Source organism: Rousettus aegyptiacus, unplaced genomic scaffold (assembly GCF_014176215.1).
Source record: "Rousettus aegyptiacus isolate mRouAeg1 unplaced genomic scaffold, mRouAeg1.p scaffold_m13_p_6, whole genome shotgun sequence".
Taxonomy (NCBI): domain Eukaryota; kingdom Metazoa; phylum Chordata; class Mammalia; order Chiroptera; family Pteropodidae; genus Rousettus; species Rousettus aegyptiacus.
The window spans coordinates 88,883,373-88,909,975 of NW_023416309.1; the positions used below are offsets into that span (position 1 = coordinate 88,883,373).

Sequence of the window (26,603 nt, forward strand, 5' to 3'; positions counted from 1 at the left end):
TGTATGATTCCACTTATAGGAGGTACTTAGAGTGGTCAAAATCATAAAGACAATGTAGAATGGTGGTCGTCAAGTGCTGGGGGAAGGGGACAATGGGGAGTTATTGTTTAATGGGTACAGAGTTTTTGTTTGGGATGATGAAAAGGTTCTGGAAATGAATAAGTGGTGGTGGTTGCACAACATTGTACTTCATGCCAATGTATCGTACTTTTAAAAACAGTTAAAATGGTAAATTTATAAGATAAAAAGGGTCATGGAGATAGATGGTGGTGATGGCTGCACAGCAGTGTGAATATCTAATACATTGAACTGTACACTTAAATGGTTAATATGGTAAGTGTTATGTGTATTTTACCACAATCAAATATTTTTTAAAAAATTATGGAACAACCATAAGTGGACTAATTAGAAATTATGTTACAGATTTAGATTTATTGACAGAAAGGTGTCCATAACATATTATGGACTAATGCTAGGAAGTATATATAATAGGACCTCATTTATGTAAATTTATAAATAAATGTGGCAAATGCATAGAGAAATATCTGGAAAGATGCTTATAAAAATAGTAAAGTCATCCTTTCAGGTGATTTCAACTTTTTATAATTCTCTGTAGAGCTGTTTTCATTTTGAGGTTTAGGAATACTTAAAAATCAAATCAATAGGAGGGAGGACTAGAATGTCACTATAATGAAATAACCAAAACCAGAATCAAATTTATTATAACTCATTTGAAGAAAAACTGTTTAACAGAAAAGAATGGTCAGTGTAAATCATAGGAAAATGAAGCTTTAGGAGACAGACACTTGGGTTGCCCAACTAAAGCCTATTATTCTGTCCATGCCTAGTGCTGTGTGGCAAGCATCACCCTCTTGTAAATCATCTTTCTTTCTTCTTCATCCAATTCCATGTTCACCAAGTAACTTTTGTTCCTCCTGAAGTTGGTCTATAGGGAGAGAATGACCTGGCTTTCCAATCCGCTCAACAGTTGTATGTCTCCAAGTTCATTAGTAAATTGCCATTCTGGTTTATATGTTGAGCTCTGTGCTTGGGTAATGAAAGTTTATACTAGAGAAATGGATCCTACATAATCAGTTACATAAGAAATCACCTCCTAACCTTAATGGCCTACAACAACAATAACCATTATTATCCCTGACAGTTTCTGTGTCAAGAACTTGGAAGTGGCTCAACTGGGCAGTTGTGGCTCAGGGTTTTTCACGAAGTCGAAGTTCGGTGCCTTTCCCAGTTGACTCACTCACATGACTGGCAAATTGCTCTTGGATATTGACTGGGGAGCTCAGCTTCTTTCCATGCGAATCTCCCATTGAGTGTCCTCACCGCATGACAGCTGGTTCCCCCTGGAGTGAGCAGTCCAAGAGACCAAGGCAAAAGTCGCAATGTGATGCCATTGCAGTCTAGCCTCAGAAGTCACATACCATCATTTATGCTATGTTCTATTGGTCACACAGGGAAAGACCTGATTCAGAATGAGAGGACTACACAAAGGCATCAATACTAGGAGGTGAGGATCACTAGGGGCCATCTTGGAGACTGGCTACCAGAGAGCTCATCAAGTGGCTATCCTTGGCACACATGCACCTCAGTATACTATAGCAGAACAGTATACTATAGCTTTTACATCTGTCATCACATTTTATCTTCATTATGAGCATGCCAGTAGGGAGAGCAAGAGAAGTAGAGGTACTCTCAGAGAACCCATCTGTGTCTCAGGCTCAGATTTATCTGAGTTAGCTTAATCATGATGAGGAAAATGTCAAGATCTCGTGTTGTGTTTTGCAACATTTCTGCTAAAATCATTATGTTTATTTGTATTTAAATTGAACACTGAAAGGAAAATATGTATATTCCCCAACATTAAGAAAGTATAAACAGTTATTCAAGCAACTGAGCTGATTTCAGTAAGATCAGAAAAGTGGTAGCAAACTTAATGTTACATGCTGATGGAGAAATTCAAACTCACTCTCAATAAAATTACAAAGAAAAACGTAATCTTCCTAGACAAATAAGTATTTTGGTCTTACGGTTAAAGGTTATATATCAATAAACTATCATATTTAAAGTAGGATCTCATAAGAAAGCTTCGTTTAAGTCAGCCTCAATTTTTGATGACAAGGTATCAAATAACTATAAATCAATAAGAGCCATTTCACTTCAAACTGCCTTACTCTTAGTGTCTTCAAGATATCTGACTTGTAAATGTTTTCCCACTTTTATCATTGCTATACAACAAGATATAATGGCTAACTGAGCGTTTTACATCCTAAAGATTTGTGTGAGTAGCTCAAAATTTCTCTTTCTATTGAGATCCCTATTACCTCAAAATGTGTGGGTTTGGGTTTCAACTTTATTCTCTAATTAAGGCTGAATTTACAGATCCAGAAGCAATGACTCTGACCATGCCGTAACTGTGACGAATGTTGGATATAGTAGAGTATGAAAGAGAGAGACAGAGAAACAGAGATAGACGCGCGTGAAGGGGAAAAAAGATTACAGTGTCTCTTATCCAAAATGGTCATCCAAGTTGGAAAGCGCTCTTTACATCAACAAAGAACCAGATTCTAGCTAATTAAGACAGCTGAGAGGAAAGGATCGTGAAAAAAAGGACACCGGCATGTATTGTGTAACAGTGGTTTCCAGATGAATAAACCAAGGCTCAGGCAAATCAAATAATTTGGCCAAGGTGCATAACTAGTCATTTATGATTGAAACCAATAACTAATTCCCAATGCCTTCTATAATCCTACACTCATTTCTGGGCCAGGAATATGAGAATTTATGATTTCAGCAATCCAGATTTTTACCCCAGGATCAATCTGTGAAATCTGGAAAAGGCTGGAACTCTTCTCTTTTGACTCATATTCAGTGCTGTTCCCAACCAAATTGGGACAAATTTATGCCTTGCACCCTATAAAGATGGGCAAAAACAGCATAATTGATTTGACTAGCCTTGCCTTAGTAGGACATTCAGGCTGATGCCTTCTCTGGATGAGTCTCCGAGAATTCCTAAAATCTGGGGAGAGTAAGGATCTGGAGGCTTCCCTGTATAGCAGGAAATCCTGGTTCTGCTAAATTATGTCTGTATATCAGGATGTTTAATAGGAAGCTCCTTCCTTTATGACATCACCAGGCAGGTAGCTAAGGGAGCTATTTGAGATACTCAGAACAACAGCCACTTTGTGGGAGTGCAAGAACAGCAGCTTTTAAAACTGAGGGTAAATATTCAGGCTTCATTAGGACCTTGAATACAGGCAAGCCGGTAAAAATGGGATCTACCCAGAGGGGCAGCATCTATCAAACAGTCAAGATGAATAAAACTGGGTCCAAGGTAGCGGCTTCAGGACAGAAAGGGGCCGAGACTACTAACACATCCCCTCAGCGGGGACACGGGTACAATCCTGCCTCAAGCCAGCGAAGTGTTGCAGTCTCTAAAAGCCCTTCTATGCATCAAAGACCAGAAGCTGGGAATCCCACCATTCCCTCTTCGTCGTCATACTATTCTCAATCTCTCCCCCTCCAATTAGGACCTGGCTTCTCTGGAGGACCCATCCCTCGAACTGAGCAGCGGTCAAAATCAGAAGCATACCGCCATTCCTCTCTTCAGCGAAAGATCCAGCAAAGTCAGACATCAGCTTCCAACGTTGTCCCGATGCAGCGGAATGTTAGTCCCTCCCGAGAGGAATCACCACGGAGAGGGCGTGAGAGCAAGTCAGGGCGTGACATCAGTAATCGTTACCCATTAACCTCAGATACCAAATCCTCTCGCCGATTGAGCTTTGTAGACCAGAAGAATGACATACAAGTCTTACAAGAAGAAGACCCACCCTCCAAGGTCCAGTACCCACAAGGGGTCAGAGTTCCCCGTAAGACTATGGTTTGCCCAAAGGATGAAGCAGTCCAAACAGACCCCATTCGAAAGTATGTGACTTCTGCTGAGGTCAGATCTTCAAGGAGACCCTCTAGCCCAGAACACGGCAGTAGCCGCATCTATGCGGACCCTCGGACAGCCCAGAGAAAGATCCCTGGCCAAGAGTCTGATATGAGTCGTCGCAGCTCAATTTATGCAGAACCTAAGGCATTGCATAGGAATATAAATGTGGAATCATCCCCCAGACCCCCTGTGCTTAAAGATTTGGATGGCGGACACCGAGTTCCCGTGCGCTCAGACCCTGAGTCTATCCTCAAGTATTCTGCCTACAGCGAAACCAAGCCCTCCCCAAAAGTCTTACCAGAAGTGGAGTCCAACGTGAAGTCCTCAATACGTAGAGACAGCGAGGTCGGCCGCAGGGTCACCATCTCCCCAGGGGTACAGTCACCTCATCGCATGACATCTCGAACAGCATATGAGAGCCGCCGCAAACCTTCCATGTCTGCCTCTCCAGAACCCATCTATAAGCAGCACATCCCAAGGCCCTTAGAAAGTGTCTACATGTCCCCAGAACCTATACACAGGTATCCAGAACCCTCCCGAAAGCCCTCCATCCGTGAAAAACTGGAACTGACCCCTCGGCCCTTACCCCCTCGGTCCTTACCTAGGTACGGGCCTGAGTCCTCATGGTGGGCCTTACTCAATCCTGAAATTGAAATGCCCCAAAGCCGGCCAACAACACCTGATCTCGAACCTAAGTCCCCTCCTCCCTTAGACCCTTCATTGTCCTGTTTTGAAATGGACTCAAGCCTTTTCTATGAGGATGTGATGTTCCAGAGAGAGAAGGCAAGTCCATCACCACCAGCAGCACCATCACCATCACCACCAGCAGCACCGTCACCATCACCACCACCATCACTAAAGGAGTCTCCAAGCCAGGCGCCACTGAGGAAAGTGCCACAGGCCCCCAAGTACACCTCCAAAGAACCCATTCAAAGGTTTAGTGCTTTCTTCTTGGGTATGTGAAGAAGCAGACTGCCCAGGTGCTGCCCCGGTTTAGTGAGATGGGACGTTGGGGTGGGCAGGAAAGGCCTTTTCTTCATTCTGGACCTCAGAGCTGCCCTCCTGCCAGTGCTAAAGCTAGACCCATCTTTGAGCCCATGGCTCCATTCCTTCCCCGCCAGCTTCTCTGAGCTCCAAGTTAATGACATCGATGACGATGCTTGGGTCGGCGTCAGGCATTGACTCTTCCAGGCAACGCTGCTTAACCTTTCAATGGAAGGTAGTAGAGAGTGGTTTGCAGGGTGGGGAAGCTGCATCCCGAGAGTGGACGTGAAAAACTGAGCTGGGATGAGGGCTGGTAAGGGCTGGTAAAGAGAGTAAGGTCTTCAGGTAAATATTCCAGCAACAAAGTGGAGGAGGTGAGGTACATATGAGCTGGGACTTAAGATTTCCCAGAGGGGGAAGGCATTAACTGGCACAGAAAGAGAGTGGAAGAAAAGGAGAAGGGGAGTGGAAATGTGGCACTTAGTCCTAGGCTAGAGGAGCTGCTCGGAGAGGATCAAGGGCTGAGAGCACCTTCGGGTGTGGAGACGAGAGCTAGAAAGGGAGATGTTAAGTAGTGGGGGGAAGGAGGTATGCCTCCCACAGGGAGGGAAAAAAGGCAACGATCTCTTATTTTCAGATGTCTCCGAGGAAATGTACAATCGTATCATCTGGTGGCTGAAAGGTCTGTGCTTTTCCCTCTTGTGTGTCCATCGTGGGGGGATGGGAGGCAGGGGGACAGTTGGGAGGGTGGCCTCAGTGTATCTACAGAGCTAGGTCTATAAGGACATGGTAAATGCTGGGGTTTTGACTTGAAGGGGCGAAGGAAATTCTCATCTTGCTTAAAATTCCATTAGTTGCTCTTTTCGGACTTAGAAACTTTTTCATTTTCCAGAGTCTCCTTTTAATAAGAAGTAGTTATTTCTGGAATGGAGAACAATTTAAGCCTGTGGCCTTTCAGCTTAGCTGGTCTTACCTATTATGTGATAAAACAAACAAACCCTACCAAAACAAATTACCTGCTTCATAGGCTTGCTTAGAGTTGACCCCACACTAATTAAGGTTGAGGGGTCTCACGTGTCTCTCTGGTTCCTCGGACCCTTCTCAAACCCTCATTCCAGGACCTGAGAGGTACTTGTTGGCTGCTGCCCAGCAAAATCCCAAAAATGTCTAGGCCTCTGCCTTGAGGCCATCAGTGAGACCTGCAGCCAACTTTAGAATCTTTAAGAGAGGTGTTCTCAGGCCCTGGTGAACCCTTGACTCCCTTGGCCTCGGTGGTGGGAGGGGAGGTAAGGATTAGCCCTTACACAGTAAATTATAGTGGCCCAAAATATGCTCCAGCCCTGTGAGCAGGGCTCTGGATGAGGAAGTTGCTAGGGAAGAGAGAGCCCTGGGAATGCAATCAAGTCCCAACAAGCATGAGCCCTTCGAGCGATAACAAAACAGCAGAAAAGGGCAGCTGTGCCCTTCAGAAGGAGCAGAGCTTTGTAAGGTAGAGGTTTAGCAGAATATTGATTCTGGAGTTATGTTATTGGAGGTTTGAGCCCTGTGTCCACTATTTCTAACTGTGATCTTGGGTAAATCTTTCACCTTTCTAATCATTAGTTTATTCGTTAATGAGAACAATGGTTTCCTTTTAGGGTTCTTGTGAGGACTGCCCAGGCTATTACATGTAAAGCACTTAGCACGGTGCCTGACAACAGTGAGCACTCAGTAAATGCTAGCTGTTACTATTTGAGCCACTTCTCTAGTAAGGGTTTTGGGCCAGGTTATGCCCAAGTCTGCTGGACACCTTTACTAAAATTCTCTTTTTCCCCTCCTGTTGGCACTCTTTGAAATCCATTTTGCTACCCACTGGGAATGCCTGGCTTCTGCTTCTCCATTATGACAGATGAGGAGGTAAGCATGCCCCTGGGAAGTTACTTCTGGTCTTCCTGTGCTCCCCCTTATCCCAGTCCCTGTCTTACCTTCTGATGAAAGCTGGTGTGGTGGGAGACAGAGCTGCTCCCTCTCCTTGGGAAGGGTGTTCACTGCACAAGAGCACCTGGCAGAAAAGTGCGGGCTGAAATCTAGCCTATGTTCCATTTGCTAAGCTTTGCACCTACGGGGCTGCATCTCTCTGAAGGGGACAAGTGATGAATCCGGCCAAGTGCTATGTGGGAAGGCTGCCTGGGAAGCCATAGGTTGGACTGGTCCCCCCTTGGATCTCTCCTCTCCAGCCTAGGGCACTCCAGAAAGGGGACGCTTTTCTGGGTTACACTATTTGAGTCCTCACCTTGGAAAGCCACAAGGTGAACTCTGCTCTCGGCAGCCCCGTGTCCTGAATTCGGCAGTGTCCTGATTTCACAGTGCGTTGTTTCCATAGCACTTTAGTTCTTCTTGGCTCATGTTTGATAAGGTAGTCCAAGCCCTTCTTGCCTCCATTCTGTCTCTTGCCATATCTCTTTTTTGCCCAAAGGCCAGCATGACCTCTAATGGGTCCCATCTATGGGCTAGCCTAGGATGGACAGTTGACTATAGATGGAAAACAAATTGGGGGGTTGGCAGGACAGCCTCAGCTCAGATAATGGAACAGCTGCAGGGGAGGTGCCAGAAATGTGGCTGCCATCCTCTCTGCTATGGCTTATCCAGCCCCGTGCCCGGAACTCAGCTGTGGGTGGGAATAACTACTTTTAAAGATTATCTCCATGCAAGACAGTAAATCCTTCTCTCCCTCCTCCTTTGCTCTCTCTTCCTTCCTTCCTCCTCCCCCTTCCATAAATAATTTTATTCAAATGCCTAGCACTCTGCTAGGCACATTGGAGAAACATTTGAAGCCTCACAGAACACACATTCTTTGGCCTTTAGAAATTTACCATCTGGACAGGGAGATAAGACATGGACAGGAAACATTTAAATAACAATATGAAATAGTCTGTGTTCAAAAGTCCAAATAAATGCAATAGACTGAACGGGTACTCTTGGAGGGTCTTAGGAAAGAGGGAGCCAGCAAGGGATTTGGTGAGGTCAGGTTACTCCCTTCTCAAAGCCAGGGGTGTATCCTGACAGGTAGCCTCTTGATCACTCCTTGATGCAAATCTCTACCTTTGGGAAGGGGTTAGTATTTCCCCTATCTCAGGATATGATGTTTTTGACTGAGCAAGTTCCTCCTTATTCTTCCCCATCCTTACTCCTTTTCTTTGTGCATCTTGTTTTAGTTTAGGAAGTCAAACGCCTTGGCAGCAGGACAGCTCCTTCCCAAAATAGCTCTTATCCTGTCTCGATAATTGCAGCTCTCCAGCCCTGTTCAGTAGCAGAGCTGCTCCCCAGAAGCTGGGAAGACAAGACTTGCCTGCAGCTGGGCCTTCTGGTCTTCCCTGGCTCTCTGGAAGTGGTGTGGCATGGAGGTGGGCCAGGTGTAGTCCTCACAGAGTGAGAGAGCTAGACTTTCCTCAGGCTGTAGGGCCCACAGGCGGTCCCAGATAGAGACCATGGTGCTGATGTTCAAGGCTTCTGGTTCCTCTGATCTGAGAATGGTTGACTGTAGAGTCTGTTCCAGATTCCACTCCCAGCAGTAATTCTCTGGTGGCTGAGCCACAGTGCCTGGCTCATGGACCGCAGCATGTTTGCTGTTGGGCTTTACAAGCTGTCCTGGGTCTGCAGTTTGGGATGGAGCCTGATTCAGCCTATCTCTCCATCAGTCTCCTCCCAAGCGGCTCCTCAAGGCCCTTTTGTCTAAGGAGTTGGGTAGACAGATGCTTCTCATTCTTAGATTGGATCATTAGGGGCTGGATTCTCTGCAGAGGAGGTTATGCTGGACGGAGGCATGCATTCCTAATGGTTTTTTTTTTTTTTTTTTTTTTTTTGTATCAGAACTATCAGAAGTTCAACAGGAAGGTCCTGGGGGTGCCCTATGGGGTCAGAGGGGGCTGTCTTCTCACATAGCCCTGGGGAATTCTATGGAATCAAACAGTTCTTGATGGGAGGGGCTGCAATGCCCATGATGGGATGGGGATGACCTGGCCCCAAGATCCTGTGTCCTCAAGGTACCCACCCTACTTGCCCTTGGATGTGACTTCTTAGGCTGTTAGTGGACACAATGGTTTACTGCCTGCTGTATCTTATCAATTATGCAAGGAAAACCAACTCTGGAAAGCAGGCCAGGAACCAAAGGAGGCTATCTCAGTGACACCTAAGGCAGACTTCAGTAACTTTAGGGTGACATGTCATTTGGTCTCTGGGGAATGGTATGGCCAGTCTCCTGTTGGCTCCTGGGCCACAGGATGATTTTTGCTCAGGTACACTTCCTTGACAAAGAAACCTCCAGAGCCTAGGAGGAATGTAGGGAGGCTCTGCATTCATAGGGATATTAATAGACTCCTAGGATATGGGCTGTCAGAAAAGAACCTGGAACCATCTTTCCCACTGCCTTCATTTTCTCTTGCTTTGTACAGCGGCTTATAGTTGAGAGGAAAGGGAATTGTTGAAGGAATGGAACAGAGCTGCTGAAAATGGAGCAGGGGACCTTGGGAGGCTGTTCGTAGCAGTTTGACCCCTCACTACATAGCTTCTTTTCCTGTCAGAGGGTACCTTGTTCATTTCCAATACCATGAGCAGCCAAGTCCAGAACAGGCTGGTGACCTCTGGCCCAGACTTGCTATTTTGGGGGCAGGCTAGGTTGACCAACTCAATCAAGGTTTGCCCAGGACTTTGCTGATTTTCGCATGGAAAGTCCTGTGATCTGGGAACTCCCTTAGTCAAACCAGAGCAGTTGTTCACCCTAGGATGGGCCGGGGTGCCACAAGCCTTATCAAGAGCGACTGGAAGCACAGGCCAGAGGGACGATATCTTGCCTTCATTGCAAGACCTGGGCAGATTGCTCCCTTTGCCTATAAAATGGGGGCAAGAAAACGCTATGCCTCCTTCTCAGGCTTGATGGCAACACTGAGGCCAGAATCCCTTAGTTCTTTATTCTGCCCAAAATGATCTCACTTAGGGAAGAATCTACCACATCCATTTTGGACTTCCAGGTGTATTTTCAAAGCTACTTTCTCCTCTGCCTGGAATCCATCTCCAACATTATGTCTTTCTGTCAGAGTAGTTTGGCGATGTCCGAAGTGGTGGGTTTTTCAAGTAAGAGGAGAAACAGTGGGCTTGGGTAGATTAGAGAGCTCGGCTACAGAGGGCAGAGTGCATACTTGGGTGAGGAAGCAAATCTGTAACACAGAAGCCACCCTGACAGCTGCTCAGCCAGAGGAAGGCTGTCTTGAGTGACAGAAATGATGATGTCCCTTCACCCTTCTGTGCTCAGCTGCCTTTGGCCCAGCTGCCATGAGAGAAGGATCATGAGACAGCTGCACACCGGGGGTTGAATGAAGGCCTGGAGGAGAGGGACAGAATGTGAGGCAATTCCTGAAACACTCAGACTTAGACACTGTAGGTGGGAAGAGTAGGCCAGCCAAAGTCGTTTCCCTGGCTCCAGGAGTCTCCATGTGGCTGTTTCGGGGAATTTGGCTCAGTAAGTCTGAAACCAAGACCTATTTTCTGGGATGGAGAGGTGTCTAGCTGAAGAACCTCACTCCACAGTTGGTGTCAGCATGGTCATTCAGTCTAAGACTCTTCTCCCGTTGCTCTATACCCATTACGCACACACATGCCTAATCTTTTGGAGGGAAGGTATTTGAAATAGTCACAGTTGACAGTTGCTGTTTTGGTGTTGATAATTTTCCTCTAAGCTGAGATAATAGCTGCCATTCGTTTTAGTGGTTATACCATACTAAGTGTATTACTTTAGAGAACCTTCTTAGCACTCCTATAAGGTGGACTTTTTTCTCCCAATCTGATAAAAAAAAAAATCAGAGGCGCAGAGTTGGCTCTCAAAGCTGGGAACAATTAAGGGAACATCCTGCCCCTGGATTTAGATGTGGTATAGAAGCCCTTCTGCAGCTATAGCTTCCTAGAAAATAACTTCTCAATATTTCAGCAGCGTCTTTAGGGATTGAGAATGGTGAAGGGAAAGGTTTTGGGGTGGGGGTAACATCTATGTCTTTGCATGTGAACTGTGATGCTCGGAGGTAGGTGTGAACTGGTAAGCATCCGGAATGAAGGGCAGGTTATGTATGGGTCAGTGAAACCCAGAGCCGTAAGGCTTGTCTGTGTTCCAAAATCAGAGTGGAAAACCAATCAACGAATTCTTTCAATCAATCCGTATTGACCAGACATCTCCTGAGGGCAGAGGCCCGGTCGCTCACCCAGGCAGACGTCACATCACATGTTTGCTGAATTGAAGTAAGAGAGGTTAAAATAGAAGACATACTCCCTGTCCTCAAGTGGCTTGTGGCTAATTTGAGAGAGAAAAGTATACGGATGGGTCACTTGAAAGGATGTGGCCATCAAAGGACAAAATAAAGTCTGGCGAAATGAGTGAGCCTAAAGCTCTGGCATGGAGGCTCTTAGAGAGGGTAAAGGCAAGGGGGAGATAAATTTCAGCTCAATGTGATGACCTTGGTAACTCACTGCCCAAAGATAGAAGGGTAATTGTTAGAGTCAGTGAGTTTTTGGCCGCGGGAGGTATTTAAGAAGAGGCTAGAAGGTCAGGGGGACCCTTGAAGTGGGTCACACTCCAGTAGGTAGCAGCGTTAGGAAGTATGCACATCCTTTCCATCCCTGAGCTCCTGTGCCCTGCCCTGCTGCAGAGGGTGCTGGGCCTTCTGGCTTCTAGCATCCTGCCAGCTCCGGAACTGCAGCCATTCAGCAGGTGCCAGGAAACACAGTGTTCCCTGATCTCGCCGCCCACATCTCACACCTGCCCCAGGACTGTGGGACACTGAGCAGCAGTAGGGGGAGGATATTTTGTTTTCTTGCCTCTGCACAGACCTCCTCAGACAGACTGGCTCAGGTTTCCTTGAAAGACACAACACAATGATAGCCTCTTGGCCCCACCAGGGCTCTCTGACTATGTCTTCAGTGACTCATCGCCTCTGGGGGAAGGGAAATACAATTAGTTCTTAACACTACTTAAGGGAAACTGCTACTGAGAAAGAAAAGTGGCCTTCGCTCATCGTGCAGATCTGAAAATCTTTATTTCCTATGGTAATCACTCTATTCTTGGCTTTGAACCTGGGCCCTGGTTTGGCCCAAGTGTAGCATCTTTGTTTAGCTCTGTACCACACAACCTTTTCCGATGGTTAGGCAGGAAAGATCCAGTGGAGGGGGCCAGGAGGTTTTCCAGAGCATGTCGAGGGATGCCAGGACAACAGGCTGGAGCTGTGGTTGCTGGTCTGAGTTTCCCAGAAGAGTCACCCTCTGTGCCAGGCTATGCGTCTACTCCCTAGACCTTTGGCTCAAATACCCGACCCCAGCAGTGCCTGGGAAATTGCGCTCCAGTCAAGGACATCCATGCCTGATGAAATGTTGAATTTCGAGGAGAACCAGAGCTCCAGGAGGCACTGAGGCAATGTTGGCCAGGCCACCTGATGGCTGGAGGTAGAGAAGAATGCTCAGTGGCAGTGAGAGGGGCAGCTATATTTTGCCCCTGTTTCTGACCAGATGTCAGACTCTACCTGTACTAACAAATAATGTGAGAGCTGGAGTTGGGGGAGTCGAGTCCTGTCTTTCAACCAGAAAAAGAGGCCCAGGGAGGAAAGGGACTTTGTGGCAGTGCAATAATCACCAGAGCTGACATGGGGACTTATGCCCAAGCCAAGTTCTCTCAGATACCCCTGAAACTGCAGGGTTAGCCTGTGGGGTTTGTATGGGTAGAATGGCTCAAAGTCTATCTTCAGGTTTTATTTCACCCAGCATGCCTCATGCTAGGCCTGTGGAGCATTGATTACAAAGGGACTGCCCATCAAGATCTCAAGATTCTTGGCTTAGAGATGAGTTCCATGTTCCCAGGCTTCTCTTGGGGCCTTACTTCCCTCAAAGCAAGCTGGCAAACGTGTGCCTCAGGACATACAGGGCTCTCTTGGGCCTGGGCAGCAGGTGACAAAGCAGAGCTGGGATTCTAGCCACAGCTGAAGATGAGCCAGCTGTGAAGTCGTCTGAGATGGGCCTGTGTCCACACTTGGACTGCAGCTGGAACTGCGGGAGGAAGGATGTTACAGTTGTTAAAAAAAAAAAAAAAAAAAGGCTTTGTGATGGGATCTTTCACTGACATAAGCTTTCTCCCTGGTTCCGGCACCCCGAGCCTGGGCCACGCACCCTAGATGTATTCTTACGAGTGTGTGCATGGGTACTAGTGGCCTCCAGCTAGTGCCCAACAGCAGAGCTTTGTGTAGCCCAAGTTTGACGTCTGGGTCTGATGGCAGCAGCTGCTGCTGCTTCTGCAGACTTCTAAGTCATTGGTTTCTCTCTGAAGAAACTCTTTTATATCTTTGTTTTCCTGTGTACAGCTTCAGATCTGATCTACCCCAGGCTTTTTCTGGGTGACTTTCTCTACCTTCAGTGTCCCTCTCATTGAAGCCAAGCTGCTGACTCTTAGCCTAGTTTAATCCTTTCATTTTCTGGTGTTGAAGCTGAGGCCCAGAGAGGTGAAGTGAGGTCAGCCAGCTAGAAAGGTTTCTCCTCATGAACTGATTTTTTTTTTTTTTTAAGCATTAACACCCCTTCCATCCTCCAGCCCACCAATGCAAAACATCCAGTAACATCCCCAATAGCAGCTCTGGGTTTTCTGAGCCTAATCTCACCTGCCTACCTAGGCTCCCCTCCCTCCATCCCTCTGGTTAATTTTAGCTCATCTCAACCATGAACACAGGGTCACAGATCAGACTGAAATAGGGTAGACAAGGCCTTTGGTGCTTCTACTAATAGAGAGGGCCATGCCTCTGGGCCTCAGTTTTGTCCAAAGTGTATTCAGGCCAGTTAGCCTGCCCTGAGGGAGGACTCTTGGTGGTCAGGTAGGGTCATGCTTCTGGAAACTTCCACAGAAGCCTGACCAGCTCAAACCTGTATTAGCTCAGAAAATCCCCACCAACTCCCCACCCCCTAAGCATCTTCTTCCTCCTGACTGCTGCTGACCCTTCTGAGCCTCTAATGCCTCTAAAGCTGCTGGGGCATCTGTCCCCACAGCATCTCACCTGTTTGCCCAGCATGGCCTGGGGCTTGCCTGGACTGGCCTCCCCACTTTCTTCAGCCCCAGGCAAGGCTCCACTGCCCCAGAAAGGCCACTCAGCCTTTTCTTTCCACCTTTTCAGCCGATGATCCCTGGATAATTTATGCAGCAAATCCTCTTTAATCTTTAATCTAGCGCTCTGCTCAAAGGGAACTGCCTGTCTGTTTTTCATAGCTTGGGTGGAGGTGGAGAATGTCTGCCATTCCACCTTAGGAGATGTGGAGGGGGGTTTGGACAATTAGTAACTTGGACATCAGTCGAGTTCATTTGCTGCAAACCTTGTGAACTCTAGGGTGCAGCTAATGGTTTCTTTCCATCTTGTGGTGCAAAGCCCCTCTCCTTCCAAAGGTATCTCGTGAAGATGCCAGCTGGGCCCTTTCTTTTTCTTGGGCGACTGGTTCAAGTCCCCATGGTGATGTGCTGTCTTAAGAGGCTACTCTTTAGGGGCTAAGGGAAACCAGGTGATAGTGTAGTCCTGTCCTGAGCATCTGTCTGCACCCTGTACCTCTGGGATCGTGTCAAGCCTTGCCCCCAGGCCGGCTGCCCACTGCCAAGCATCCACGCTCACCGCTCACCTCCTTACCCACTCCTTGGAGGTGCAGACCCCGCCCCGTAGCTGATTCGCCCCGCCCCCGCCGCTGGGCCCCGCCCCCAGCCCGTCCTCACTCAGCGGCGGGCGGGGCCGGCGGTGCTGCGAGGTCCGCGCGCAGCTCCGGCTGCGGGTCCCTCGGGCGCTGTCCAGGCAGAGCCGGCCCTGCCCGGGCTGCAGCCATGGTAAGGCGGGGGAGAACGGGTGCGGGGTAGGGCCAGGGCGCGCAGGGCCTGTAGCTCCCAAGAGGCTCGCGGGGACCTGCAGCGCCGCAGCCGTAGCTGTGCGGGGCGGGGAGGCACTGTCGCCCGCAGCAGGCAAAGGCAAGCAATGCCCCTTCGCCGTTCCCAAGTTTATCTCTCTGATCTTAGCAGCTACGGAGCGGGTCCGGACCCCTGGGATGCCGCCGTGTTCTCGGACGAAGGGGTGGGTTGATGCTGGGGTTTGGGGGTGCTGGCCGATACGCGCTTGTTGTGCTGGGGAGGGCGCGTCAGCGATGAGAGGAGTTGAGGGTCCACGCCCTTGTTTGGGTCAGCTGTTACCTGGGTGACCCCTTCTCATCCACCGACCCTGGGCTCAGGCCAACACCAGCTTCCTTTGGAAAACACACAGAAGAGGCCCACAAACAGTTCTGCCTCCCCAAGAGGGATGGTGAGATGCTTGGGCCCTCCTTCCCACGACCCAGCAAGGGGCAGCAACTCGGTCCTTCCCACAGTGCCCTCTGCCCAGCGATCCCTGAAAGAGGGAAGCCCAGCCCATCATTCTACTCGGTGGGGTCAGCTATATCCCGCTGCCTCTGAGACAGGAACCATGGAGAAGCTTCCTCCCTCCGTGTCCTACACCACCCTCCTCCCAAACCAAGTCCCTCTGCAGTGGTGAGGGTGAGGGGAACTCATGCCTGCCACCTGCCTGTAGTGGGAAGAGAAACAGTAACCCCAACCAACCTCCCTGGAGGCCCCCAGGTAGGAAGTTTTAATGTTTGGCTGTAAAGGTGCCAGCTCTTGCCCTGCCACCATTGCCAGAGCCCGCCACAAACATCCTATGCCGGATGTCACGGCCTTCAGGCCCCGTGCCAGCTTCTCCTCCTAGTCTGGAAGCCCCCCAGCCTTTGCCCTCTGCACTGGGAGGCACAGGCTGTTTACAGTGGGAGGAGATCTGCGACCAGCCTGTGGGGCAGGATATTAGTGTGGGCAGCCTCCAGGAGGGCGCTCCCTGAGCCCCGTGGAATTAGAAGTTTCTGGGTCTGGAAAGGCCAACCTTTTGGGCTCTTGTCTCTCAAGCTGTGTCCAGGCTGAGGCCCAAGTCTTGGCCAGGATGTCTTGGTGGCCCTGTGACCTTCTCCAAAGAGGGGTTCCTGGGAGAGGCCAAGTCGTTCCTGTCTTTATTCCTGTGTCTATCCTTCTCCCCCATGGGGATGGACAGATTGAATGTTCTAGGGATGGAAGCTGGGAGGGGGTGGGGGAGCGTTGATTGTCTCCAGGGCCAAGTCCAGCAGGGGCCAAGAGGGGCTTTTGCTGCCACACACGAAGTTCAGTTCAGCTGAGGTCTTGGTGCTTTCATCTTGGCTGAGTCCATCCTGTTCCTCTCTAATTAAAGACACCCCACCGCCACCAGAGTCCTCGACCTTTGGAGCCAGCCCAGTCGTTAGATTGACTGGTTCATGTCAAGCCAGACTCCTCTACGAGGGTCTCTGTGGCAGGAGATCAGTGTCTCAGCTGCTTTGGAAATCAGAGGGGAGAGCTCCTCGTCCCAGGAGTCCCAGGCATGTTTAATTTACATGCAAAAAGAGTGACAGGCTAACATTAATAACCATCCTGTGACTTTGAGATGCACCTCCTTTCCTCAGGTTCAAAGCAATATGAGGTATCTGTCATCTGGGAGTGCTTTCTCTCCCAAGCCTTCCTGGGAGGCAAGGAAGGGCCATTCACAATTGGACACTGAGGCCCTGAAATTAAAAAGAGTACTCAGAATCACAAAGGATGTTTCTGGCCAAACCAGAAACACTGGCCTCCTGACTCTTAGTCAGGTGCTCTATCTGCACACTCCCAGCCAGGCCCCTCAATTTGTCTCCCACCTAATTGGCAGCTCTGAAGCCTCTGGGATGCCAGTCTCCTGTTGGCCTGAACTTATGTCCCTCAGAGACCAAGTACTAGCAGTTCCCCCACTGACCCTCTGGAAAGTGATGGGGCGATGGGAATGATACAGGAACCCATGAGTTGGAGGTCAGGTATCCCTGGGTACCTCTGTGGCTGGGGCTTTCTGCAGGGAAATCCAGGGGACAAATTTCTGAAGACAGTGGGGTTCTCTGAGAACACAAAGGGACACGTGGAAAGAAAACTGGATCTGCTTCCATGAAAACCTATGCCTAGGGATATAGGGCATTCCACCCTACTTCAGCACTGCTTAAAGTTAAGGTGAAAGAGATTGGAATCCTTTGGGAGAGGAGTCTCCCGAGTGGTTGGCCCCATGTACTGATGGGCCAGGTCACCTTGGGGACAGCTCACAACCCTCTAACAGGCTTCTGTGTCCTTGGGGGTTAACAGGAGAGGCCAAGTGGATCAAGAGCCTGTGCTGCAGACAAACTTGGGAGGCTGGTTCTGTGCCCACCGGGGTAGGCAGCGGGCAGGCATCATGGGGTAGCCAATCAGAGGAGGAGGGGACTGCAGAGAAACCCAGTGATCCTGCTGCAGCTGAGCTGTCCTTGGAGGGTGGGAGCCAAGGGAAGGGGGGTGGGGAAGGACATTCCACAGGCCTTTTTGGCCCCTGACAGAGACAGGGGGGTCAAATAGAAAGGGAAAGGAGCAAGCCAGGACTTCAGATCATAACAAGAACATCAAGACCAGGCTGTTTCTGTGTGTAAGGAACTTGACTGGGATATAAAATTAGACGTAGAGCTTGCCGACAGGGAGTCTGAAGCGTGGGACATGGACCGTTCACTGGGATGGCAAGGCAGTTCTGTCCCTGAGGACAGGACTGAAGCTGGGGTAAGGTGCTGCTTTGGGAGATGGGTGGACCTGACCTGTCTTTCCCCCCTGTCTTGGCTGGGATTGGGGCTCAGAGTTAGAAAAGGATTTGGTCACTGGCAGAGCTGGGGCAGGGAAGGATGGACAGGAGGTGAGGACCCTGGTGTCCTGACTTACTGTCTAGAGCCCTTGTGGGCCCCTCTATCCCTCCAAGCTGATGAGCAGGCAGGGCTGGCAGGGAGAATGGTGCTGGGTTCCTGGTGGCTCTGCTGAAAGGCTGTGGGGTAGGGGTCTCCATCAGTGCCTTTCCTGCTGCCCCTCTGCTCAATACCCTTGGGGAAACCAGGTGGAGCACAGTCCTCTCCCACCCTTATCCTGACCCCTAGACCAACTGCTGGGCCGCTGCCAGCTTATATAGAGGGGCAGGATTTCCTGGAATTCCCCAGACTCTTTAGCTGCCAGAAAACAAGACCTGCTGCCCCTCAGTCCCATCCCTTCTCTATTTCCATATAATTAATCATCCAAGCTGGGACACTTGAGAGGGAAAAGGGGTACACTTAATCATGCTTGGACAGCAAACATAAACTCGGGTGTATGGTTACCCCACTGTACCCCACAAATGTTATGGGTGAGAAAAGCCTGTTAGGTAGGTCAGGACAGCCTCTTCTGGTCACTGAGTCCCCCCTACATGCTGGTTCCAATTTCAGGCTAAAGGGCCTCTTTTCCTGTCCCTGTCCAGGCAAGTCTTGGGGGCTACGGCTGTAAGCAGGTGTGGGGACTTGAGAGGCGACAGCCTGAAAGTAGTTCTGAGGGGACTTTTCCTTCTAACCTTCCTACCTCAGTCCCTTCTCTTTGGCATAATCTTGGCAGTGTGCATGTCCACCTCCTTCAGTTCTTCCCTTTGTAAAACGGGGACCCATGGGAAGACTGTGGCCATCTTATCTCCCCCCGCCCCACTTTGGCTGGGACTCCACAGTGGTCTGGGATAGCCCCCACTGGCTTGGCCAATCCCCAGAGGGTGAGTCAGTCTTTGAAGCCGGTCCTTGTCCATTGTCTGGGGGGTGGCACATGGGTATTGTGAGGCAGAGCTGAGCCCAGCACTGCCAGGCACTCCACAGGGGGATCGTCCCCAAAGGAAAGAGGAAGCTTTAGGGTCGAGAGCTGAGCAGAGCCGAGGGTGAGAATGAGGGGAGTGGTGGCCTCCTTTCCTAGCTGGAGATGGGGTGGAACGGGCCCCTGCAGAGGAGCCAGCATCCTCTGACTACCACTCCTGTGGTTCACAGGTGAAGCCAGATTCCCCTCCTGCACTGCTAAAGCCCAGCTCCAGGCATAGGGAGCATGGGGCATGTGTGGGGTGCTTCTCTCATACTTAGGGGCTGTCAGCAGCTCTGGAGGCCCCGTGTCTTCCCAGTCTACCTCACCTGGTCTCTCTCAGATCCCCTCTACCCATTTTCAGCATCTGCTGGCAGGTTTACCCTTCTCCCCTGAGGCCCAGGCTCAGGCTCTGGTGTGGCTCAGCATCTGGAATAAGGGAGAGGGCTCAGGTCAGCTGTATGAGCTCTGGGCAGTGAGCACTCCCAGTAGAGTCTGCACCTCTGTCCCAGAGCTCGCTGACCTGCAGCGACAGAAGGCACGGAGCCCCCTGCTGGTTCTTGATTTACCTGGAGTTGGCCGCTCTCTTCTCCTCTCCCTACTTCCCTCTTTCCGACTCTGCGCACTCCTTGAATCCTGAGCCACACATTCTCCTCTCAGCATTAATACCTCTACCTGCGCCCCCTTATTCAGTCTGACTTTTTGGCCTTTGGTGCAGCCCTGGCCTCTGACTTGGCTAGACCCCCAGGAAGGGAAGCCTCAACAGCACCCTGTTGAGACCCCTCAGGACTGGACCCTGGGGCCTTTCCTGACATCTTGGACCTGTGTGTGACCGGTGAGGGGAGGGGTGGTGAGCACTTCCTCTGGCTCTGCTGCTAGTGCAGTTTCTTTCCCTTCTAAACCATAGGCGCTTTCCTCCCTTTCTCACCTTCTCCTGTCTTCTTCCTTAATTCTTCCCTTCCCTGCCACCTACCCCACCTCACCCGAAACCCCCAGATCAAGCGCTTCCTGGAGGACACAGATGATTCAGAACTGAACAAGTTCGTGAAGGATTTCCCAGGAAACGAGAGCTGCCACCAACCAGAGGCCAAAACCAGGGTGTCCAGGCCCCAAGTTTCGGAGCCAAGGCCCCAGGCGCCAGACCTCTACGATGATGACTTGGAGTTCAGAACCCCCTCGTGGTCCCAGCCCTCTGACAGCCAGCAGTACTGCTCCGCCTCAGCCCCTCTCAGCCCCTCAGCCCGGCCCCGCAGCCCATGGGGCAAGCTTGATCCCTATGACTCCTCTGAGGTAGAGCCTCCAACCCTGCCCTTGCCTTTCAGTGAGGAATACCCAGGGAGAGAGCAGAGAGAGTCTGAATGTGTGCATGTGGATGTGCACGTATGTGTCTGTGTATGCACGCACGTTCGTGCATCTTGGGCTGGTGCTTCTCTCTGTCCTGTGTGGCCCTAGCTCTGTGGTGTCAGACCCCAGGTGCACTGAAAATTGATAGCAGTATCAGTAGGGGCAGGGACCCAGCCCCACATGCTGGTGGTCCAGACGGGGCCTCAGAAGAGTTTGGCACTGCTCCTCTAAGGCTGAGCAAAGACCTAGGAGGGAGGGAGAAGGCTGGTTTGGGGTCCTGGGGCCCCTCCTGCCTCTTGCCCTGATATACTGTGCCTTCTTGTACACAGGATGACAAAGAGTATGTGGGCTTTGCCACCCTCCCCAATCAAGTTCACCGAAAGTCCGTGAAGAAAGGCTTTGACTTTACCCTCATGGTAGCAGGTAGAGCAGGGTCAGGGTTGGGCTGGGCCGGGGATGTTTCAGGTGGGGGTGGTATGTGCTGGGGGAGGGGTTATGGGTAGAGAAGGAGAAGGTAGCAAGTGGCTGCCCCTTTTTGCAAAATAGCCAAGAGCCATGGGTGGCCCAAAAGTATGTTATGGGGGTGAGGGGTAGGCGTGGGGTGGGTAAGGTGTGCAAAGAACACTTACCAATAGGTTTCTTGTATTTGCCTTTTTCTGTGTGACCTTGGGCAATTTCTTAGCCTCTCTGGGCCTCATTAAAATGAGCGGTCTGGATAAGCTGTTCTCTCTGCTTCCTTCCAACTCTAAAATGCTTTGGTTTTTCCAATTAGATAAGAAAGCAGTTCTCCTCACTCCTTAGTCTAGTGGGGTTGCCTCTTGGCTGTAGATCTTGTCTTCTGATTTGGTGCGTCTGTCCCCTCTCCCCTGTCAGGAGAGTCTGGCCTGGGGAAATCCACTCTTGTCAATAGTCTCTTCCTCACTGATTTGTACCGGGACCGGAAACTCCTCAGTGCTGAAGGTAAGGAAAGGAGGGGAGCCTGCAGATAGGCAGGCGGACCTGACTTTGGAGATCAAACTCACTCCAGAGGCTGGGGGATGGGGCCAGCCCGGCATGCAGGAAACCATGGCTTCTAGAGAGACTGACAGCAACTCTCTATAGACTTATCTTGCCTGGCAGCCCACCAGCCAGCTCCCTAAAGATTTGGGTGCTGAGGCAGGGCAGGAACCAGAATCCTGCCCTTTGAGTGAGTCTCTGACCCCCAAAGGATTCCAGGAATCCAAGAAAAGATCCGGGAGCAGCAGAGAGGCTGGGGCCAGAGCCAACAGCCACCGGCATTTCCTGTGTTGGGAAATGTGCTCCTTGCTGGTTCCCAGAGAACAGGCCCCCAGGCAGCCCTGGGATGGGAAGGGGGGCAGTGTGGATGAGGCCGTCTGGGCAGCCAAGCTGGTTGGGGTAGGCTGTTTGTCCTGACTGGGCAGGTCCTTGCCTTTGCCCTGGCCTCAGTTTCCCTCTTCTCCAGAGCGGATCATGCAAACTGTGGAGATCACTAAACATGCAGTGGACATAGAAGAGAAGGGTGTGAGACTGCGGCTCACCATTGTGGACACGCCAGGTTTTGGGGATGCAGTCAACAACACAGAGTGGTATGTGTGACCAGTCACAATTCCAGCTGCCCTCCCCTCACCATCTTCCGCCCATTGCATACATAAAACTAGGTGCACACATGGGCACAGACATGTCCAAAATTGTCAGGAGAAAGAGGTTCGTGACCTTGAGAATGCCACTGCCCCTTATTGGACAGCTCTCTCCTCTGCAAAGTGAGAAGGAAAAGATTAGAATAGATGATCTCTAATGTTCCTTCTGACTCTGCCCTATAATTCTATAATGGGGGTGAGGGCATAAGATAAGAAAGAAGAGCCTCAAAAAAGCAAGCATGTGAAAACATGTAACATAGGGCCTAACATAGTAGGTGCTTAATAAATGTCACCCTCCTGCCTTTTCTTTCACCAGCAACATCTTAGGTGCCACAAACATTTTATTACTGGAGTGAGAGTGTTTGGAGGGAGGAGTGAAAGAGAGAAAGGAGAAGCAGAGGGAAAAGTGGGTGGAACTTTGTTTAAACTCCAACACCCTCTAGGCTACCTGCCAAAGCAAAGGTGGCTTTGCTACACCCCCCTATTATCCTTGGCTTTTTTTTAGGAACTGGAGGGATGCTTAGATAATGGTCAGACCTAAATGAGTAGATGAGGAGACAATGGATTAAAGAGAGGAGAAAAGGGTGCCTTTGATGATGAAGTTAGGCAGGGTGGTGCTAAGATCCCTAGATTGAGTTCAAATCTTGATTCAGCATTTAGTAACTGCGTGATCTTGAGCAAATGACTGCATTCCTAATTCTTCAGCTGAAAAACACTGACCCTTACCACCTCATCCAGTTGATCTGAAAATCACCCAGAGTGATGCACATGAATGTGCATTGAAAACTATAAAAGGCTGATTACTTGACACTCATGAATTTTAACATAATTGCAAGATCAGTACAAAATAAAAATGTGGGGCCCTTTGTTCAAAATTATTTCAAGATACCCACAGCAGAGAAACAAACCAAGCATAGGCCCTTCTGAGTGCGGCGCCCTGTGTGTGACTGCACAGGTCGCACACCTATGCAGCTGACCTGGATAATTGCCTCACAGACTAATCAGACCCTTACAGATCTTTATGTGCTTTGAACAACCCCCATCACATGCTTTATCATTACAACATGTGACTTTCAGCTCAGCACACTGGTTCATCTTCAGTTTCACAATCTAAGCCTTGAGGGAAGGGCCATTTCTTACATTCTTGTCATAGCACTGTGCTAGCACATGGTACATGGTCTCCATAAATATTCCTCATGGATTGAGGTGGCATCCATGTCACCATCACCCTTCCTGCTTTATGTTTCAGCAGACTGGGCTTGCCCTGAAGCTCTAGCTCCAACAAGCACCAGGTTCCTCTACTGTATTACCCCCTTCTTCGGTCGATCTACTTTGCTCCTCTTACCTTCCATAATTATAATAACCCACTTACCTGGCACTGCACAGCTTACAGTGCTCCTCCACATGTATTCAGTTAGTCAACCAGCAGGAATTTATTGAGCATATCCTAGGCGTAAGCCTGTGCTGGACATTTTAAAGGATACAAAACAAGTATAAATGATCCTTGTCCCTAAGAGGTTTACAATCTAGTAGCAGTTGGGGCAGGAGAATGGGGACCAGTAATTCTCTAAGGTGTGTTAATCAAGTAACAAGTTAGCAAATGGGTCAGGCAATGTAGTGATAAACACACTAAGCTGGGAGTCAGAAAGCCAAGGACTCGGATGGGTAGAGAATTTGCTGGTCAAAATGATCTGGATTAAGTCTCTTAGATGTTCTGGATTTAGTTTCCTCGTGATGAGTGTGATAATGCTCAGAATGTCCACCTATCAGGGCACTTACCAGTGAGGATTCAACTAGAAAACAGAAAAGCAAGAAACTTGGAGAACACACACACACACACGCACACACACTCTCCCTTTCTCTTTACCACACAGTGAAATTATACATATGATATACAAGAACCTCTGTTTTCCTGCCTGCCTGCCTTCCTGCCTGTCTGTATGGTTAGCTACTATCTGTCTCACTGTGTGTTGAAGAGAAGGAGAGAGTGGTGTGCATTGGTGTAGTAAAAGGAGCCTCGGTAGAAGAGATGGTTCTTGGATATGGCCTGGAAGGATGGAATGGGTTTGGAAAGTAAGAGGAGAGGGTGGAACCACATGAACACAGGCTCGGAAGCTGGACTTTGAACCCGACTTAGGGCCATTTGGCTTCCCTCAACTGGTGTTCACCTGCAGGCACCTTGCTATTCTTATTGCTTCGTTTGGTCACCTGGGCTCTTTTCCTTTCATCAGACTACTAGTTATTGAACTCTGTGTGCTTAGTCTGGTTTCCCGTCAGGACATGTGAGATGCACCCCTGTCCCACCCAGGTACCTCCTTGAAGAAGTAGTGAAGCAGGTTGGGGAATAACAAAGTCTTGAAAAATGCTGCTCAGAGTGGGGGCTACTCTGTGGTCCCAGAACTCACTGGGCAGCCCCCATTCCCACAGTTTCTCTGCTTGTCTGTCCCTGCCCCAGCTGGAGGCCTGTGGCAGAATACATCGACCAGCAGTTTGAGCAGTACTTTCGAGATGAGAGTGGCCTGAACCGCAAGAACATCCAAGACAACAGGGTGCACTGCTGCCTGTACTTCATCTCGCCCTTTGGCCACGGGTATGGTCCGAGCCTGAGGCTCCCGACACCACCGGGTGCTGCCAAGGGAACAGGTTGAGAGCACCAGGGGCAGGGCTGCCACTAGCAGGTGGTCACAGATTCCTGTTCCCCAGGCTCCGGCCATTGGATGTTGAATTCATGAAGGCCCTGCATCAGCGGGTCAACATCGTGCCTATTTTGGCTAAGGCGGACACACTGACACCTCTTGAAGTGGAGCGCAAGAAACGCAAAGTGAGGGAAGCTGGTGGGGGGGGAGGGGAGCAGGTGGGCTTCTGGAAAGGATGGGGTCCCCAGAACTGTGGGCCCCTCGTGTGTTTGCCAGATCCGGGAGGAGATAGAGCTCTTTGGAATCAAGGTCTACCAGTTCCCAGACTGTGACTCTGATGAGGATGAGGACTTCAAATTACAGGACCAAGCCTTAAAGGTGGGGCCATCCCAAGGCACCCCTTTCCCATCTCGTTTCTTCTAGGGAGAAGAAAAAAGTAGAGCTCTATATAAGGGTGGGATTCCGCGGTGGGAGAGAACCATGGTTTCCTAGATTGAAGCAAAGAAGATAAAGATATAGGTGGAAAGGAAAAGGTGAGAATGGGGGATGTTGACAGACACCCATAACTTCTTCCAGGAAAGCATCCCATTTGCTGTAATTGGCAGCAACACTGTGGTAGAGGCCAGAGGGCGGCGAGTTCGGGGCCGTCTCTACCCCTGGGGCATCGTGGAAGGTAAAGAACTGAGCTTATGACTGGGGTGCCTCCTTGTCCTTGGTGGCTCTCCCCTCCTCATGGCCCTGGCTGACCGCTAGCCTTACTATGCAGTGGAAAACCCAGGACACTGCGATTTTGTGAAGCTGAGGACAATGCTGGTGCGTACTCACATGCAGGACTTGAAGGATGTGACGCGGGAGACACATTATGAGAACTACCGGGCACAGTGCATCCAGAGCATGACTCGCCTGGTGGTGAAGGAACGGAATCGCAAGTATGGCTAAAAGCCAGGATAGAACTGGCAGGGGCGGGATGCCAAGCACAGCCTTGGATGAGACCAAGTCCTTCCTTTGTTCTTCTATAGGCCCAGGACTCAATCCAAGCAGGTGTCGGGGTCCCCCTAGCCTTACCAACCCCCTTTTCCCCTTCCCCTCAGCAAACTGACTCGGGAGAGTGGTACTGACTTCCCCATCCCTGCTGTCCCAGCAGGGACAGATCCAGAAACTGAGAGGCTGATTCGAGAGAAAGATGAAGAGGTGAGAGCAGTATGGGGTGGTAAGGGCTGACAGCCTGGGAGGTCCCCTGCTTGATCATAAATGTCAGTATCTCTTGGTTTGAGAATAGGAAGATCCCTGGCTCTGGTACATATCTAGGTCTTGGGCTGAGTCTTAGGTTCTACCCAGTGTCTCCATCAAACCTGGGGGGCTACCAAGCCCCCCCACAAGGGATTAGAGCGTGGGGGCACTTCCCTAACACCATAGGACTCTAAAAGGCCTCATTTTGATGCGTATGCCTATTCCAGCTGCGGCGAATGCAGGAGATGCTGCACAAAATCCAAAGACAGATAAAGGAGACCCATTAGCTGGCTTTCAGCCCTGGATATTTAAACTTCTTCCTCTTCATCCTGCCCATGCTGGCTCCTCCCACCATCCAGCTCTGCCCAGGCTCTTGAAGCAACTGCCAATTCGCCTTACGTCCCTGCTGCCTCCCCAGAGACTCAGAGGAAATAAAGTATAACAAATCTATAGGTGGCTTCTTGTGTTGCTGTCTGTATCTTTACTACCCCCTGGAGATCAAGAAGATCTTAGGACCCAGTTTTGAAAGGCTCCTGGAAGAGGGTTTCTGGTTTATGGTGTTTAGTAGGGAAGGGGAAGTGGAGAAAATTTTCCCTCCCGTGACAGTTCAGTCCTTGCTAGATTTCAGCCTGGCCTCTCCATTTTACTGACCATATTTCTCCTGCCTCTGTTATCTGGGGCCTGAGTCTCTCTTCATCTTTCCCACATAGAGTATATTCAACTCTACAAAAGTTTTGGATCTGATATCTGCCCTTAGGAAAACCTGATGCAGACTCCTGCCTTCCTACTTCCCCTGATTTGGAGAAAGGGATATGCAGAATTAAGCTCTGCATTCTAGGAAGCCTGTGACAAAGCATTGGACAAATGTTGAAATCTCTGTAATTATCAAACACTGTATAAAAAGTGTTGGGAATGAATAAAGTATTCATTGTCCTGGAAGAGTTCAATATTCATTTAAGAAATTTTTATTAAGCAGCTGTCAGGTTACACATACTGTTCTGGACCCTGGAGTTAAAGCAGTAAACACAGGCAAGAGTCCTTTTTTCCTGGAATTTACTAACTGTAGTAAAAAGTGCCAATGTTCTATA

The 26,603-nt window shown here is 49.7% G+C and overlaps 1 protein-coding gene across 7 annotated transcripts; it reads left to right on the forward strand.

Moving 5' to 3' along the window:
• The first annotated feature begins 3,041 nt into the window (after positions 1–3,041).
• On the forward strand, positions 3,042–25,974 carry SEPTIN4 (septin 4). 7 transcript variants are annotated; one of them, XM_036222160.1, is made up of 14 exons: positions 3,270–4,907; positions 5,574–5,618; positions 6,825–6,832; positions 19,665–19,958; positions 20,342–20,435; positions 20,886–20,972; positions 21,475–21,598; positions 24,105–24,239; positions 24,353–24,470; positions 24,562–24,663; positions 24,862–24,958; positions 25,052–25,214; positions 25,377–25,476; positions 25,743–25,965. In XM_036222160.1, exons 1-14 carry the CDS (start codon positions 3,287–3,289, stop codon positions 25,800–25,802), a joined length of 3,048 nt encoding a protein of 1,015 aa, XP_036078053.1. In that variant the 5' UTR covers positions 3,270–3,286; the 3' UTR covers positions 25,803–25,965. The 7 variants fall into 7 exon arrangements, with proteins under 7 accessions (XP_015978569.1, XP_036078052.1, XP_036078053.1 ...); XM_016123086.2 differs by lacking the exons at positions 3,270–4,907; positions 5,574–5,618; positions 6,825–6,832 and adding an exon at positions 14,676–14,798 and having other exon boundaries at positions 25,743–25,973; XM_016123084.2 differs by lacking the exons at positions 3,270–4,907; positions 5,574–5,618; positions 6,825–6,832 and adding an exon at positions 16,105–17,597 and having other exon boundaries at positions 25,743–25,974.
• The last annotated feature ends 629 nt before the right edge of the window (positions 25,975–26,603 follow it).

What these genes read in the sequence shown, in the direction of transcription:
- SEPTIN4 (XM_036222160.1), top strand. Translation starts at nt 3,287, where the DNA reads ATGGGATCTACCCAGAGGGGCAGCATCTATCAAACAGTCAAGATGAAT. An exon ending in TACAGGACCAAGCCTTAAAG is followed by an intron (nt 24,664 to 24,861) that starts GTGGGGCCATCC and finishes AACTTCTTCCAG; the next exon opens with GAAAGCATCCCATTTGCTGT. An exon ending in TTCGAGAGAAAGATGAAGAG is followed by an intron (nt 25,477 to 25,742) that starts GTGAGAGCAGTA and finishes TGCCTATTCCAG; the next exon opens with CTGCGGCGAATGCAGGAGAT.